This window comes from Gymnoscopelus braueri, assembly GCF_963280865.1.
Source record: "Gymnoscopelus braueri genome assembly, chromosome: 7".
NCBI classification, from domain to species: Eukaryota; Metazoa; Chordata; class Actinopteri; order Myctophiformes; family Myctophidae; genus Gymnoscopelus; species Gymnoscopelus braueri.
The window spans coordinates 52823107-52839910 of record NC_137608.1 but is presented as its reverse complement, the minus strand read 5'-3'; the positions used below and the strand labels follow the sequence as shown (position 1 = coordinate 52839910).

The 16804-nt window shown below is 42.9% G+C and overlaps 2 protein-coding genes across 3 annotated transcripts in view; one reads left to right on the top strand and one right to left on the bottom strand.

Annotated features, from left to right (window-relative positions):
* aebp1b (AE binding protein 1b) overlaps window positions 1-3783 on the bottom strand; it is a gene marked incomplete at its 3' end in the record, with an annotated part of 39925 nt that extends 36142 nt beyond the window's left edge. The window contains exons 1-2 of one of the 2 annotated variants that reach the window (XM_080432482.1): window positions 3371-3783; window positions 2966-3255 (exon numbers count right to left, since the gene is read on the bottom strand). In XM_080432482.1, coding sequence (XP_080288608.1) covers window positions 2966-3254 — 289 coding nt within the window. In that variant the 5' untranslated portion in view covers window position 3255; window positions 3371-3783. Of the gene's footprint in view, window positions 1-2965; window positions 3323-3370 lie in introns of both variants that reach the window. The other variant, XM_080432481.1, reaches the window with a different exon arrangement.
* LOC308089138 (HLA class II histocompatibility antigen, DO beta chain-like) overlaps window positions 1-16804 on the top strand; it is a gene marked incomplete at its 3' end in the record, with an annotated part of 282785 nt that overhangs the window by 212228 nt on the left and 53753 nt on the right. The window lies entirely within an intron of this gene.

The window sequence follows — 16804 nt, the reverse complement described above, 5'->3', positions numbered from 1 at the left end:
GGGGAAGGTGGTGGAATGTAATGTAATGTAATGTAATGTAATGTAATGTAATCCAAAGGAAGTTTTTGTTTCATTTATAAGATGGAAGAGAGACAGGACACTCAAGTCTGATTTATACTTAGTTGCACGTTGGTGTCTCGCACAGAAAATAGCTGATCTACAAGCTCACAAGTCACAAAGCGTTGTGAGCTTGCAATTTTGGGTCTGAGACACCACGCTCCACCACGTGTAAACCAGGCTTCAGAACAGAGAGAGGGTGAAGGACAAGCAGCTGGCATATATATACTATTATCTCATATATCATAATATACGTATAATATATACTGTATATATATCATACAAAACACTGCTGTTGACCTACAAAGCAACCAAAGGTATGGCACGTACCCCATATCTTCAAAGCCTGATCCAACCCTACAACCCCTCCCTCCCGCTCACAGATCAGCTAAACTAACACTAAAACATCCGGGACAACGCTCCACATGTTCCAGACTCTTCTCCCTGCTGGCTCCCAAACTGTGGAACAAACTCCCAATTTTCCGCCGTAATCTGAAGACTCGTCCCTTCAGACTCCACCTTTTAGCCTGTATAGCACTTGACCTAGCCTTGACGACCATGCTCTTATGCAAAGGTTAAAATGTTATTTTAATTTAGCATGTTATTTAGACAGATGCTAGGTCAACGCTCCACATGTCCCAGTTTTAATGTCTTAACTCCTGAGGCTGTGTAGCTGCTGTGCTGTTTTAGCGCACAATGAATTTCACATGCCTTTTGTAATTGGTACTGCTGACAAATAAAGTTGAACCTTGAACCTTGAACCTTGAGCTGGAAAACAACCAGTGACCCTGGCATTTGGTTTATCTGGTCACCTATATCAGCACGCCATTAATTCTTACATGTTTTGCCTTATTTTAATTTTTGTATTGATTGATTGTTTGATTGAATACTTCGTCAAAAAATTTAAACAGCATGAAGGTACAATAAGCTATGTTGCGATATTGTAACATCAAATGATACATTCCATTCCATACTGAACTGCTCTGTCAGAATTCAGCACAACCCTGGGAATCTGAGACGACCAGTTAAAGGAGCACTTCACCTATTTTCAACCTTATCTTCATATACAGTAACTCCTCAGTAATGCTCATTATAAGATGTCACCATGTCTGTCTCCTCACTCTGTGTCTCAGAGGAGGGCTGTGGACGGTTCAGAAACCCGTCTGCCAGTGACAAAGGTTGTGGTACTTATCTGGTCTACTAGCAGTACCAGAGACCACAAGATATTTGGCAAGATTTGTGAGATTGGCTCCGGAAAAACAGACAATCAGACAGACAGACAGACAGACAGACAGACAGACAGACAGACAGACAGACAGACAGACAGACAGTTATAAGCAGCTAGCCTCCTATAGAGCTACATCATAAAACCTTTTATTATTCATTAGTTTTCCAGCATGAAGGTAAACATCATCACATTCTTTCTTTTTTTTAAAAACAAATGGAACGGTGGGTTTGTGTGGTTAATGATCAGATTCTTCCACTGTCCATTCCAGTGTAGTGAATGTAGGCTGTAATCAGCACTATTCATTCATCGACACACACACACACACACACACACACACACACACACACACACACACACACACACACACACACACACACACACACACACACACACACACACACACACACACACACACACACACACACACACACACACACACACACACACACACACACACACACACACAGGCTCAGTGGAAAAGTCTGGAGGATCACTCTCTCCTCTGCTTTTGGGCAGAAACCTTGTATCTCCATATTTCAGCTTTTGATTCTTTTCTTTTTTCATAAATGAATGCCCTACTTGGTCGTAGAGCAGTGTCGCACAAAAGTAGCGAAAATAGCCGATCTACAAGCTCACAACGCTTTGTATCACGATGTGTTGTGAGCTTGGAGATCTGCAAAAAAAAATCTCCACTTATTTTGAAAGGTTTTGAAGGTGAAAGTTAAAGTGGTGAAGTGAGTCTGTTTTTATAATCATATGAACCAATGAAAACTGAAATTAACAAGCAAGCTAAATAATAACTACACACTGGATCCATTGGAACACAGGTTGTTTTTTAAACAGTAACTTACAAGGTTTCTAGCAGACAGTGACGTCTGGAGAAAGACTGTGTTCCATTGTAGAGAGTGTGGAGAAGAGCCTGGTGTGTGTGTGTGTGTGTGTGTGTGTGTGTGTGTGTGTGTGTGTGTGTGTGTGTGTGTGTGTGTGTGTGTGTGTGTGTGTGTGTGTGTGTGTTACCTGTGCCAAACACACTCCCTTCACCTGTTGGGGCCCAGATGTGGTATAGACACACAGGTCAACATCTGGACTGACTAATCCTGGCTGGACTTGTCAGAGAATGAATGAGTGTGTGTGTGTGTGTGTGTGTGTGTGTGTGTGTGTGTGTGTGTGTGTGTGTGCGTGCGTGCGTGCGTGCGTGCGTGCGTGCGTGCGTGCGTGCGTGCGTGCGTGCGCGTGCGTGTGAGTGTGAGTGTGTGTGTGTGTGTGTGTGTGTGTGTGTGTGTGTGTCTGTGCGTGTGTGTGTGTCCTTGGCCATATTAGGGGACAAACGTAACCCTAACCCCTAGTATGGCATAATGTCAGGAATGCTGTATATACTTGGGGACAAAATTGACTGAATTTCACAGAGTTTCCTGAGTCAGCCAGATGAGTCAATGTAAACTCCCCCAAAGTGTGTGTGTGTGTGTGTGTGTGTGTGTGTGTGTGTGTGTGTGTGTGTGTGTGTGTGTGTGTGTGTGTGTGTGTGTGTGTGTGTGTGTGTGTGTGTGTGTGTGTGTGTGTGTGTGTCATTCTCTCTCTCTCTAATACAGAATACACACACATTAAATCCAAATACTATATAAATAATGACACGTTTAACATGATTATTACCACAAACACATCCTCATGTGTTCCTCTTACCTGCCAGGTGAGAAGAATCCTCCTCCTCCGCGTTCCTCCTCACCTTGATGTGTGAGTCTGATACGTCCAGCAGTTCCTCCTCTCTGCCCGGGTCGTCCGGTGATTCCTCCTCCTCTCCCCCCGTCCCCCCGTGGAGGAGGAGGAGGAGGTGGTGGAGGTCTCCTCCTGCGTCTCCCTGGTCTCCTCCAGCCTGCTGGAGAGAGGAGAGGAGCCCCCCGGCGCTGTGCCCTCCCCTGGGGAGCAGCACGCAGCACAGGGCCAGCAGAGCCAGCGCAGTCTGAGCCTTCATCCTCCTGATCACTAGATCTACCAACCCTCCCTCACACAGCCTGATCACTATAGATCTACCAACCCTCCCTCACACAGCCTGATCACTATAGATCTACCAACCCTCCCTCACACAGCCTGATCACTATAGATCTACCAACCCTCACAGCCTCAACCTTAAGGCTCTGGTTCTGTCTCTGCTGCTCCTTTTGTTCCAAACCTCTCTCTCTCTCTCTGCTGAGTGGATGGAGCTGGTATAGATTATAGATTATACTGATCCAGTATCAGCTCCACTTAGTAGCTCCGTAGTTGTAGTTGTTCTGCTTCAACTCCTCCTTTGAAAAACAGAGGTTCTGCACAGGATGTGAGACGTTCCTCCTCAGTTCTTCTTAGTCCTTATTGCTGCTGGTTGCCATGTGCTTCCTTCCACACGTTCACTGTTCACTCCACCATGCAGGGACTAGGAGCTCCACACACTACCACACCACACACACACCACACCGATGAGACACAGCCTCTGCTGTGAGACCCAGACGCAAGACTGCAGGCAAGACACGCGCACACATGCACACACACACACACACACACACACACACACACACACACACACACACACACACACACACACACACACACACACACACACACACACACACACACACACACACACACACACACACACACACACACACACACACACACACAGGGCCAGACAGACACAGAGAGATGGAGTGGGAGGGGGGAGGGATAGCCACAGGGAGGGGAGGAGATTGGAGCCACAACAGCAATCCAGCCCCAGGAAAAGGAGCGGGTTGGTCGTGTTATAATTCCCAGTGTGTGTGTGTGTGTGTGTGTGTGTGTGTGTGTGTGTGTGTGTGTGTGTGTTTGTGTGTGTGCAGAGCGCTGGTCAGCTGACTAAACAACCGGAGGCCGTAGAATGAATCCCCTTCAACTCACCTGGCCCACGAGTAACTACAGGTGTCAGACATTCAGACAATAGACAACAGACGGGGGGAGAGGGGGGGGGGGGTTAAGTGGGAGGAGGCTCTAGAGCAGTGTCTCCCAAACTTTATGGGCTGTGACCCATTTTATGGGTCACGAAAAAGGAAAGGAAATGGAAATGAAAAAGCAAATAAGAAAAGTTTAAGATCGGCTATTTGAAGCGACGCAATGTGAGCTTGTAGATCTGATATTTTCAAACAACAACACAAATCTAGTACGGGGCTCCCTGGCACACAACATTTTCAGATGGGGGTGAGGGGGACAAATACATATTAATTTGGGGGTCCATGACATGAAAATATTTGAGAACCACTGGTTTAAAGAGGTGGTGCCATGGTTTTGCACTTTTTCTGTTTTTCATGTGTCTATGAGGTTGATAGAACTTCATTAAGCCCCCTGGTGGTGTTTTTATGGTGTTTTATGTCTTCTCTGACTATTTTGAGTTTCTACCTGGAGGCTGAAACCTTGAGGGTCAAACGTGCCAATAGAGAAACAGCGCTTTAGTGACATAGTAAAAACATACCCTCCCCCTCATTATCATAGCACAACAGGTGTGGGCATGAGGAGGAGGAGGGACTAGGACAGGTGGGTGGTGCTAAGGTGGTGGAGGAGGTGCGAAGGTGAGAACCAGGAATACTTAATGAACTGGAGGCGTGTCCACATAAAAACATAATTTTAACAATTTCTGTACACTTTTTTGAAAAGAATCTTCCTCCTAGTAAAACCATAATACCTGATGATTATGTTTTTTTTTTTGGGGGGGGGGGGGGATCACTGAAAATCACGGCACCCCGTCTTTAAATAATGAACTTTTATTGTTTTTGGAAGTAAGCCCAAATAAGCAAGTACACACTAGAAACAAGCCCCCCCAAAAAAACGCAAACCGCAACTACCAATATTTACAAGTTACTTTACAGAAAAACAAGCCCAAAGTCGCTTATAATAAGCGGACATGGCAACACTGCTTGCAACTCCGGGTTCAAGAAAAGGAGAGAGATAGAGAGAAGGTCAGTGCTCTCTGTCTGTCTGTCTGTCTGTCTGTCTCTCACTCTCTCACTCTCTCTCTCTCTCTCTCTCTCTCTCTCTCTCTCTCTCTCTCTCTCTCTCTCTGTCTCTCTGTCTCTCTCTCTCTCTCTCTCTCTCTCTCTCTCTCAGATTGTGATGCATTCCTCTAGACTAAACGTCCTCCAACCAAAGCACCACCAGCACCGACCTTAATGGGACTCACTCACTCCCACCACACTGAATTCCACATGAGGGGGAGGAGGGAGGTGTGTGTGTGTGTGTGCATGCGTGTGTGTCTGTGTGCGTGCGTGCGTGCGTGCGTGCGTGCGTGCGTGCGTGCGTGCGTGCGTGCGTGCGTGCGTGTGTGTGCACGTGCTAAGTTAAACAATATCAAACTTTAGTAATCATTAGGGAATGGAATTCATTGAAGGAAAAATGAAAACTATCTGCATGGAAAAGAAAAGAACATAAATCCCTCTCAGGGTCTAAAGCAGCGTTGTGTTTTGATTGGGTCAGGCTGCTCTGCATGGTGTTCCTGTGTTTTGATTGGGTCACGCTGCTCTGCATGGTGTTCCTGCTGAAGAGGTTTGTTCTGTCTGTCTGGAGAACAACTTATGAGGGTTCAGCAGCAATGTTACCAGGTTCTGTGAGAGAAACAAGCAAGCAGCTGGTCTATGAAAACAAGCCCAAAAGAAGCGACTATTACAGGCCACACGAGCACTTTAAACCTATATCGGCTATAGCTTGTAGATCTGCTATTTTCTAAAATAATCTTGAAATGAAATGTGAAATATTTGGATGAGTTTTTGAAACATTTTAACAACACAAATCTGGTACGGGGCTCCCTGGCACCTTTTCAGATGGGGGTCCGCAGACACATACTGACATACCGGGTCCTTGATGACATGAAAATGTTTGAGAACCACTGGTTTAAACAACTTTTAGGAAACAAGCCCAAATAAGCAACTAGGCCTAGTCTTTAGAAACAAGCCCCCCCCAAAAAAAACGCAACCCGAAACTATCAATATTTACGAGCCACTTTACAGAAAAACAAACCCTAAGTCGCTTATAAACAGACATGGCAACACTGTTCAGCAGCATGGTGGAACAACAGCACGCACACGCACACACACACACACACACACACACACACACACACACACACACACACACACACACACACACACACACACACAGGACAGCACAAGTGCTTGAGCAGATGACCCACTTATAGCCCCAGACCCAAAACAGATATTTATCTTGTCTGTCTGTCTGTCTGTCTGTCTGTCTGTCTGTCTGTCTGTCTGTCTGTCTGTCTGTCTGTCTGTCTGTCTGTCTGTCTGTCTGTCTGTCTGTCTGTCTGTCTGTCTGTCTGTCTGTCTGTCCGGGACCCACTAAAAAGAAAATATTATATAATCTACCATTCTGGCATCCCATCCAGTTAGAGAATGGGAATCTGTCTTGAGAGATTATTGGGCTCACAACACATCCTATCGTGACACGTTATGTGAGCTTGCAGATCTGCAATTTTTCAGTACTTACATTAGATGTTTTTTTTATGTATGAAGTTGTTTTTATCTTTTGAAATAATTACAAAAATATGACTAACAACCCAAAAAACAAAAAAAAAAAAAAAAAGTGTCCCGACCAAGTGTTAGGGAAACCCTGCTTTAGACCCCCCCCCCCCCCCCCCTCCAGTGTCTGAACAGTGTCCTGGGCTCCAAACAGAACAGTGGACACATGGTATAATTAAGTGCTAATCCCCAGGCCCTCCCAGACAGGGTCTTTTAACCACCTAAACCCTATACTTAATTGACCGTATTCTCATGGCACACCTATACTTAGAGTTGACCTGTTTTCCGAGGGCTACGCTAAATATCTGATATCCGATCTACAAGCTCAAGAAGATCTACTTTTACTCAGTGGTGGGAGAAGTACTCGCATTTTTTTTACTTACGTAAAAGTATCAATACTGCAATGTAGAAACACTCTGTTACAACTCTGGTAATGAACACAACTACATACAGCAGGGGTCTTCAACCTTTTCAGGCCAAGGACCCCCTAGCTGAGAGAGAGATGAAGCAGGGACCCCCTCTATATTGTATAAAATTGTGTTTCAGATTAAACTTTTTTTTGTTTACTTGGTCTGCTCTTTTTTCCCCTCTACACCTATACCTCTTTACCAAAAATAGCAGATCTACAAGGTCACAACGCCTCGCAGTGCGAGGCGTTGTGAACTTGTAGATCTGTTTGTTTGTGGGGCAGTCAGGGCATTTGGGGGGGGCATTGCCCCCCCTTGCCTATGCCTAGATCCAGCCCTGGTGGCATTTCTTCCTCTGCCTAGTGGGAATGTGCGTGCAAAGTTTCACGGCAATCGGACGCTGCGTTCATGATTTGCGGCATTTCGTTCGAAAAGGAGCCACTCCTGAAAACTTTGGATGCCAATCTTAGCCAATCAGAATGGAATATGAAAAATGGGACAGATCCACGTTGATCACATGACTATAGAGATAATGCGAACCGATTTGCGTGATGTTTGGACAAATCTGTAGGAGTAATATAAAAAAAGAAAATTGGCAAAAATTGGCAGACGGATGGACACACAGACAGATGGACAGGGTGCAAAACATAGTCTCTTTCTGCCATGTAAACTCAAACGACGATGACCACAAAAAAAACAACCAGAAGACCACAACAGTGCAACAATATAAAGTGCACACATGTATGGTAAATAGAACCAAACTCTACATCTGTGTTTAAGACGTTGAGTGTATGTGCAAACAATCAACTCTGTATGTGCAAAGCTATTTATGTGCAAACGTTATGTGCAAATATTTCTAAAGATGATCACTGGTTTGGTTCTGTAGCAGACAATCCTTAAGACGATGCTTAAAGGATGCAAATATTGGACATTCTCTAAATTTATCTACAAGCTTGTAGATCGGCAAGTGGTCAACTGCTCAGGTCTTTCCCTTATTGTTAGAATATGGACTAGCCTCCCACAAATCCTCACAGATGGAGTCTTAATCTTGAACTTATTTTGTTTTCTATTTGATCTTCTCTTTGTGAATGTTGTGACTCTTTTATATAATGCACAAATAATGGTTAAGACGAGGGTGTAACCCCCATGTTATTGTAATGAAAGAGTCAGCAAAGTTATCATTAGTGCTTCATGCTTACAGATCAACATATTTATTCACCAAAAGAAATGGGACGACTGCTGCATCACATGTGGCTCATGAAACCAATTATTCAGATCTTTGTTTTGTTTGTAGGATATAAATGTACTCTGATCAAAATCAGACTGCTTTCTGGAACAGAGTTCCATATTGCAAGCTTAAATGTGAAAAAACTGAACAGTTGTCTACAACCTATTAACTAGAAAAGCACCAAGATCTCCACCAGGCCAGGTTGGCTACCCAGGGCCAGTGAATCATAGCCAATCTGAATGGAATATGAAAACATCTGATTTGTGAGTTTTGGGCAAAAAATCTGTAGGAGTAGTAGCAAACAGTGTGTTTTGAAGCAGCACAAATGGGGCGTTGCGTCATGATCCAAGGAATCCAGCAGGGAAGCTAGTTTATAATGTACGTTGTTACTGTCCGCCACAGCACATGCCTATGTCTATGCATAATGTAGCAGGTATATAATATATTGAATGCATTCCACAGCACATGCATATATGCGTGCATATGCGTGCATATGCGTGTGTGCGTGCGCACGCGCACACACATTCACATGCACACGCACACACACACACACACACGCACACGCACACGCACACGCACACACACACACTTATGTGATAAAGTAATTTCTTCATACCTCTGAAACCAACAGAACAAAATTAAACCAAAACTGACAAAAGGTCAATAATGTGTCATCATCAAGGAGGCTTGAACCTGTAAAAGGGTCTGTGTGTGTGTGTGCAGATCCCAGTCCAACTATGAGTCAAGCTGCAAAGAATCCAGAGTACAGTGAGGTCAAACAGAAAGGTCATTCTATTTGGCAGGGCTGTGGAAGCACAGTGAGGAGTTAGCTGACATATGCCTTCATACCCCCGCCCCCCCCCCCCCCCCCACAACTTTTGAATTTGATTCAAAAGACTATGACTAAAACTTAATCAAAATTTGCTGTCAAAATCAACACTACAGCGATGACTACTATCAGAATATAGAGCTATTTAACACTTATTTGAACAAAAGAATATATGTAATTACGCATCATTTATAAAGAAATAATAATAAACGTAATTCACGAAGCTATTTTGGAAACATGGTTACAAAGTCCTTTACAATGGCATTTATACTCCCTTTAATGAAGACATATCACACCCCTTTTTAACGAACAATGGCTATAAAGTATAAACTAGTGGAAAACTACAGTTGTGTGTGAGATGTGAGAGAAGCTCTTCTACAAGCAGTGGTTACGTGGAGGTTTGAACGACCGCCCTGGGAAAAAAAGATAAAAGCAGTGAGGAAACAATATGTGGGTCTTTCTTTCTTGGTGATTATGTGTCTGTCTGTCTGTCTGTGACAGGAGGAAAAAGACTGAAGACCTGCCAGGTCCAGATAAGAAGAACTATCAGTTAGTAAAAATGTCTCAAACATGTGACCGTCGACACATTTTAAATCTTAGACATGTCTAGGATGGAACTACAGAAGATTTGATTAATAAATGTTGAGCTGGACCCAAAACTTTTCCTATTAGGTCTTTATCCAGCTGGCCACAAGATAAATTTAGATCTATGTTTATTACAAGCAAAAAGGACTATTGCTTTATCATGGAAAAAGATTGGCAAACCAAGCATCGCTCAGTGGTTTAAGGGGTTAACTGTGTGCCTTCCTTTGGAAACATTCACTTGCACTCTAAGAGATAAACAAGAGTTGTTTAAAAGAATATGGGGACGATTTATTCAGTAAGGACAATGATCTGTCTCATCTGATTCTGGAGCTGGGTAATTATACTCTCTGCAGATGTTTGACCCTCACACCTACGTTGCACCGCCGATCTGACTGATATGCCCATATATGGAGATCTCTGTATCTGTCAGTCCTTGTCCCTTTTATGCCCATATTTAAATGACATCCCTGATGTCATCGGTATATGCCCAAATATGGGCATGCCCCCTTTTGTGCCCATATATGGAGCTGACAGATTTCTTTGCTGATGCCATGACGACACATTGAGTTTAGACAACACACTCCATATTAGGGCGTAGCTGCATTGGGAACTCCTAATATGGTTATGGCTGAGTCGGAGTGACATGAGTGTGACATCAGAGGTCCATCCTCCCTTTTTTCCTCCATGTGCACTTCACCCATCTTCAACCTTACATCCAGGTCCTCACTAATGCTCGTAATAAGATCATAATTTCCGTCTACTCACTGTGTGTCTCATTGGTGGGCTATGTACAGTTCAGAACCTTCCTCCAGTGACATCATGCATGGGGATTCCAAGTTAATGGAAACTACAGCCTTTCTCTCTTTCTTCCATTTAGCATTCTGAAATAGAATAATAGCATTTGTGGATTATGGGGTCGACACGCACTGATATTTTGCACCTTAATCCCATGTCTTTTTTATTGTGTTTTTTTCTAGCAACTTCACTAACGTCCATCATGCACACAGTATACTGTACGTCTGCTGCTATGCTCACGCACCTTTATATCTTATCTCAGATACCATGTGTAAATATGTATATAACCTGTTTTTTTGTTCTCTTGTTTGATCTCCCTTCCCCCTTGACCCCCCCCCCCCCCCCCCTCTTCTTCTTCTTCCTTTTCTTTTTTCTATGGAAATAACGATATGATGGGAACTATGCACAAAAACTTCTGTAAACCTGTGATGTGACAATAAAGCTGATTCTGATTGTAGAAGCCATTGTTCTTGCATCAATAGAAATGAGCACAGATAAATGTTATGGGAGGTTTCCTCCCTTATATGACACACAGTGAGCAGACAGAACTGGTGCCATTTTATAATGAGCATTAGTGAGGGACAATTATATGAAAGTTAAAGGTGAAAATGGGGTCGTCCCCTAGGGAGACAGACATGTGGTAATAATTTGATGACAGACGGAAAGATGCTAATGACTCGGGTAGGAGACTCTACAAGTCTCCTACTGGAGACTGCGCCGGTCATCAAATTATTGGCTTAGGAATGAGACAAAAACAAAACAATATCCATGAATTCAAGGCTTCATTGGGTGTGTAATTGATAGAAAATAAGTCATTTTTAGGTGAACTACTCCTTTAAACATAGTCCCATACACACACCATCCTAAAAGCAGCCAAGGACAAAATGGGGGAACAGTTTTCCATGCTTAGTGAGGACCTGATTTTTTGGCTTATGTAAATGTATTCAGGTCGGCCTTGAGCACAGCCGTGTGTTCTTACAGACCCTGAACACACACACACACACACACACACACACACACACACACACACACACACACACACACACACACACACACACACACACACACACACACACACACACACACACACACACACACACACACACACACACACACACACTTCAGCTAAGAGTCAGCGTCTACTGAGCAGGAAACAATGACATCAGAGACAGAGAGAGAGAGAGAGAGAGAGAGAGAGAGAGAGAGAGAGAGAGAGAGAGAGAGAGAGAGAGAGAGCGAGAGAGAGACACACACACACACACACACACACACACACACACACACACACACACACACACACACACACACACACACACACACACACACACACACACACACACACACACACACACACACACAAAGAGAGAGAGAGACAGAATTTCTGTATCCAGAAGGCTCACTAGGTACAAATGGAAGCAGATTTATAAGACTTGGTTTGCTTCTGGTATTCTTTCTCTTTTGGACATTCTTCTCAAACCTCAACACATTGTACTTGTAGTGAATATAATTATGACAACCTGACTGAGACGTATGAAGAAGGAAAAACATCCTCATTCCTTCATTAAAAAAACAAAAGCCCACTTTCAGTGATTTAAGGAGGCAGTAGAGCATAGTGTTCATAACACCATGACACAGCACACACTTAGAGGAAACAAAATACTATTCTAAGAAATGAATGATTTTCACGCCAGACGACTGATAGAGGTTGGATCAGGTTTTTTCTTTTTTTTCTTTCTTTTTTTTGTTGCTGTCGGGTAAAAACCTTGTATCTCCATAATTCAACTATTCAACTTTTTTTTCTTTCCATAAATGAATGTTCTACTTCGTCACATTGCAGAGTCACACAAACGTAGCAAAAACAACCGATTCTACAAGCTCATAAGGCGTCGCAAGCTTGTAGATCGGCTATTTTTTTTAAAAACAATTTCAGTTAAAGTACATTGAATCCACTGGAACACAGGTTATTTTTCGCCCCCTTTTTTAACATAACAGTTTTGGGCAGTGGTGTAAAGTAACTAAGTACATTTACTCAAATACTATACTTAAGTAACATTTTGAGGGGTTTTTACTTTACTCCACTACATCTCAGAGGCAAATATAGTACTTTTACTCCACCACAATTATTGGACAACTTTAGTTACATTGTAGATTTTTATCATTATTACAAAACATACATTAACCACTTCAGCCATGTTTAAACTTTTCGGCCATTTGAAAATAGCCGATCTACAAGCTCACAATGCGTCGCATCGTGAGCTTGTAGATCGGCTATTTTCTAAATATTTTTTATACATTTTACACATTTGAAAACGTGTGAAATGGGACATTAGGCATAAATTAAAGTACATTTTTAATTTACTTGTAATTTCTACATTGCAGTCTTGATTCTTTTACATCAGTAAACAATTTGAGTACTTTTTTCCACTGGTTTGGGGACATACGAGCTTCCCACCATGGTTTGGTTGTGGTAACAGTGGTATGATTCAGCAGGTCCAGTCATCTGGCTCTGATGAGGCCCAGATGATGAGGCCCAGATGAGGCCCAGATGATGAGGCCCAGATGAGGCCCAGATGCAGAGCAGTGGAGGTGGATCACAGACTGAAGAGGAGCTGAAACCTCTTCTCTCCATATTTATACTTTTTGTGTTATTTCGTAAATTAACGCCCTACTTGATCATACTACAGCGTTATACAAAAGCATCAAAAGTAGCAGATCTACAAGTTCGAAACACGGGATTCCAAAGCCGTCTCCAGTACAACATTCCTCCAGCGGTGGAAAGTAACTGAGTACATTTACTCTAAGTACTGCACTTTAAAAGGAACACTTCACCCATTTCCAACCTATTTTCACATAATTGGTCCTCACTTAATGCTCATTATAATATAATATTATGGCAACATTTCTGTTCTACTCACTCTGTGTCTCAGAGGAGGGCTGTGGACAGTTCAGAAACCCGCCCTACCAGTGACATCATCGATTGGGTTAATTGGGCTTTTCTCTTCCTGGACAGTTAGCGGGGTATAATTAAATAAATACAATTAAATAAAAATGTTGAAATCTTGTTTGAAATGACCACAGGTAGGTTTCTGAACTGTCCAGAGCCCTCCTCTGAGACACAGAGTGAGTAGAACAGAAATGCTACCATTTTATCATGAGCATTTAGTGAGGACCAATTATATAAAGATCCACTCCACAACATCTCAGAGTAAATATTGTACTTGTTACTCCTGGGGTCTTCAACAGGGGGTCTGGGACCCCTGTGGGGTCCTCAGAGTTACTACAGGGGGGCCGCTAAATCTTTGTGTGATAGGATTGTTTTACATTGACCACTTGGACCCTAGCATCCCTATTCTGAGAACTTTAGCCAAAAATAGCAGATCTACAAGCTCTCGCTGCGAGGCGTTGTGAGCATGTAGATCGGCTATTTTTGGCAAAGAAATTTGGTGTAGAGGGGAAAAAAGAGCAGACCAAGTACAGAGTGAAAGGTCAAGTTTGCTGTATTACAAGTATTGATGGTTTAAGTGGTAAAATGTTTTGAAATACACGTTAACATGAATCCAACAAGTGTATGTTAAACAAGTCTATGAAGCTATCTATGAAATGTATGAAAAAAGTTTAATCTGCGACACAATTTTATAAAATATGTAGTGGGGGTCCCTGCTTCATCTCTCTCTCAGCCAAGGGGTCCTTGGCCTGATAAAACACTTTTTGGGCGGTGAAACCGCCCCTATAAGTGAGGTTTGGATATTTGTACAACAAATCCTGCGCTGTGATTGGCCAAAAATGTACCCCGCCTAACCCTGCACCGTGATTGGCCAATCACAGTCTATTCAGGACTGTGATTGGCCAGTGTCACATGACACATGTGCATAGTCCTATATAAGAAACCATAACTTTAAAAAAAAACATATATTTTTTTAAAGTTATGGTTTCTTCCATCATAAAGAGTGTTTCAATAAATGTATTTATTTTTTGTACATGATTGGTTGACTCCATTCAGTATTGTGATTAGCTAGCAAGACACCGCCCACTTCACACAGGGTGTGATTTTTTAATTATATTATGGGGGAAGAAAAAACAATGTTTGCCACTATATATATATATATATATATATTGATGATCCTGTGTACATTACACGCAAGCTTTGGTCATTTCTGGCGCTGTCAGAGTGCGCCTTCTAGTGGCTACAGTGAACACCTGCACCTGGCAGATCCCCACTCATATACTGGCATAATAATATCATCTCTGTCAGTAGGGTAGCCCCATTTGGAACCTCTCCCTCCGCTGTAAGTTCGGCCCCCCTGCTCTCAGATGTTCTACATATTAGCGTCCAAGAAAAAAACAGACGGGTTGAAAGTTTAAGCGTTTAAATGGTTTTTTTTGGTCATTTTTTTAGTCCCAGGTTTACAAACATAAACTTCAAGGTGAATGACACTCTCACTACAACCAAACGTGAAGTGAGTAAAATCCTCAATATATTCTTCACGACCGTAGCCTCAGATTTGGTTGAAAAACTACCCCCTCACTCTGGGAGTTATGGTGAAGAGTATGTTGACTCATTTTACGAAAAACAGGGTGTACGCAAAGATGATTTTAAACTCTCCCCTGTGACAACAGAAGAGGTGTTTAAAAAATTGAGTGCACTTCATCAACACAGAGCCACAGGCCTCGACAATATCCCCTCCAAATTTCTAAAAGACTCAGCCGCCTCCATTGCTCCAATCATTACCCACATAATAAACCTCTCCATCATACAGGGACGGGTCCCTAACGATTTCAAAAAAGCAAGGGTGACCCCTCTGTACAAAAAAGGAAACCAATTAGACCCTGGCAACTACCGCCCTATTTCTATTCTTAGCTCCATCTCGAAAGTCATGGAAAAAATTGTCTATGAACAGGTCGATAAGTATCTTGCAGAGAAAAATCTAATCTACAAATTCCAATCTGGTTTCAGAACAAACCACTCCACTGACACATGCCTTCTCTATTTGAACGACTCTATCAAACAAGATGTCGACAAGGGCAAATATTGCGGCATGGTCATGCTGGACCTCCAGAAGGCCTTTGACACCGTTAATCACCCAATTATGATCAATAAGCTCAAAGCAATAGGTTTTGATGATACATCGGTAAACTGGATGAGATCCTACCTGGAAGGGAGGGAGCAAGTGGTGGAAGTAAACGGCACCCAGTCCCCTCCCCTCCCAGTGACTTGTGGTGTTCCTCAAGGAAGTATATTAGGACCTTTACTGTTCCTGATATATGTGAATGACATGTCTTCAGCCTGCGACTGCAAACAGTTCCTGTTCGCAGATGACTCTGCCCTGCTAGTCTCGGACAGGGACAGGCTGCAGGTTGAGAAAACTCTCAGCTCTGAACTCAACAAGATCTGCATCTGGCTCTCCGACAACAAACTTTCATTACACCTGGGTAAAACTGAATCCATCCTCTTTGGGTCCTAACCTTAGCAAGGCTGAGAGTTTCACGATTAAAGTGGGTGATGATGTTATCACAAGAAAGGAGGAAATTACCTACCTGGGTTCCATCTTGGAGGCAAACCTCTCCGGTAACAAAAATGCCGAAAGAGCGATCAAAAAGGTCAACCAAAGAACACGCTATTTGTGGAGGATTGATCGTCTAGTCAGTAAGAATACTCTGAAGATTCTTGCAGGGGCCCTCATACAAGGTCATTATGATTATGCATGCACTTCATGGTATCACAACACCTCCAAGGCCTTAAAAACAAGGCTCCAAACATCCCAAAACAAACTTGTAAGGCTACTTCTTGGCCTCAATCACAAAACCCATCTAACCCCTGCTCATTTTGCTAGGATTGGATGGCTTAGGGTTGAGGACAGAGTACAGCAACTTGCTTTGGGCCTGGTCTTCAAGATACACCACAACATTGGGATCCCCCTGTATTTGTCAAAATACTTCCAAAATGTCCATGATCATAACACCAGAGGCAGCTCCACAAATCATGTTCAACCCAGATTTGGCTCAACTAAGGGAATGAACTCGTTCTCATGCTATTCATCAAAAATGTCGAATTCCCTACCAAAAGGAGTAAAGGAGTGTAAAACCCTACTCACTTTCAAAACTGCCCTAAAGCTACACCTTCAGGAGGCTGCAATTCTAAAATGGCCC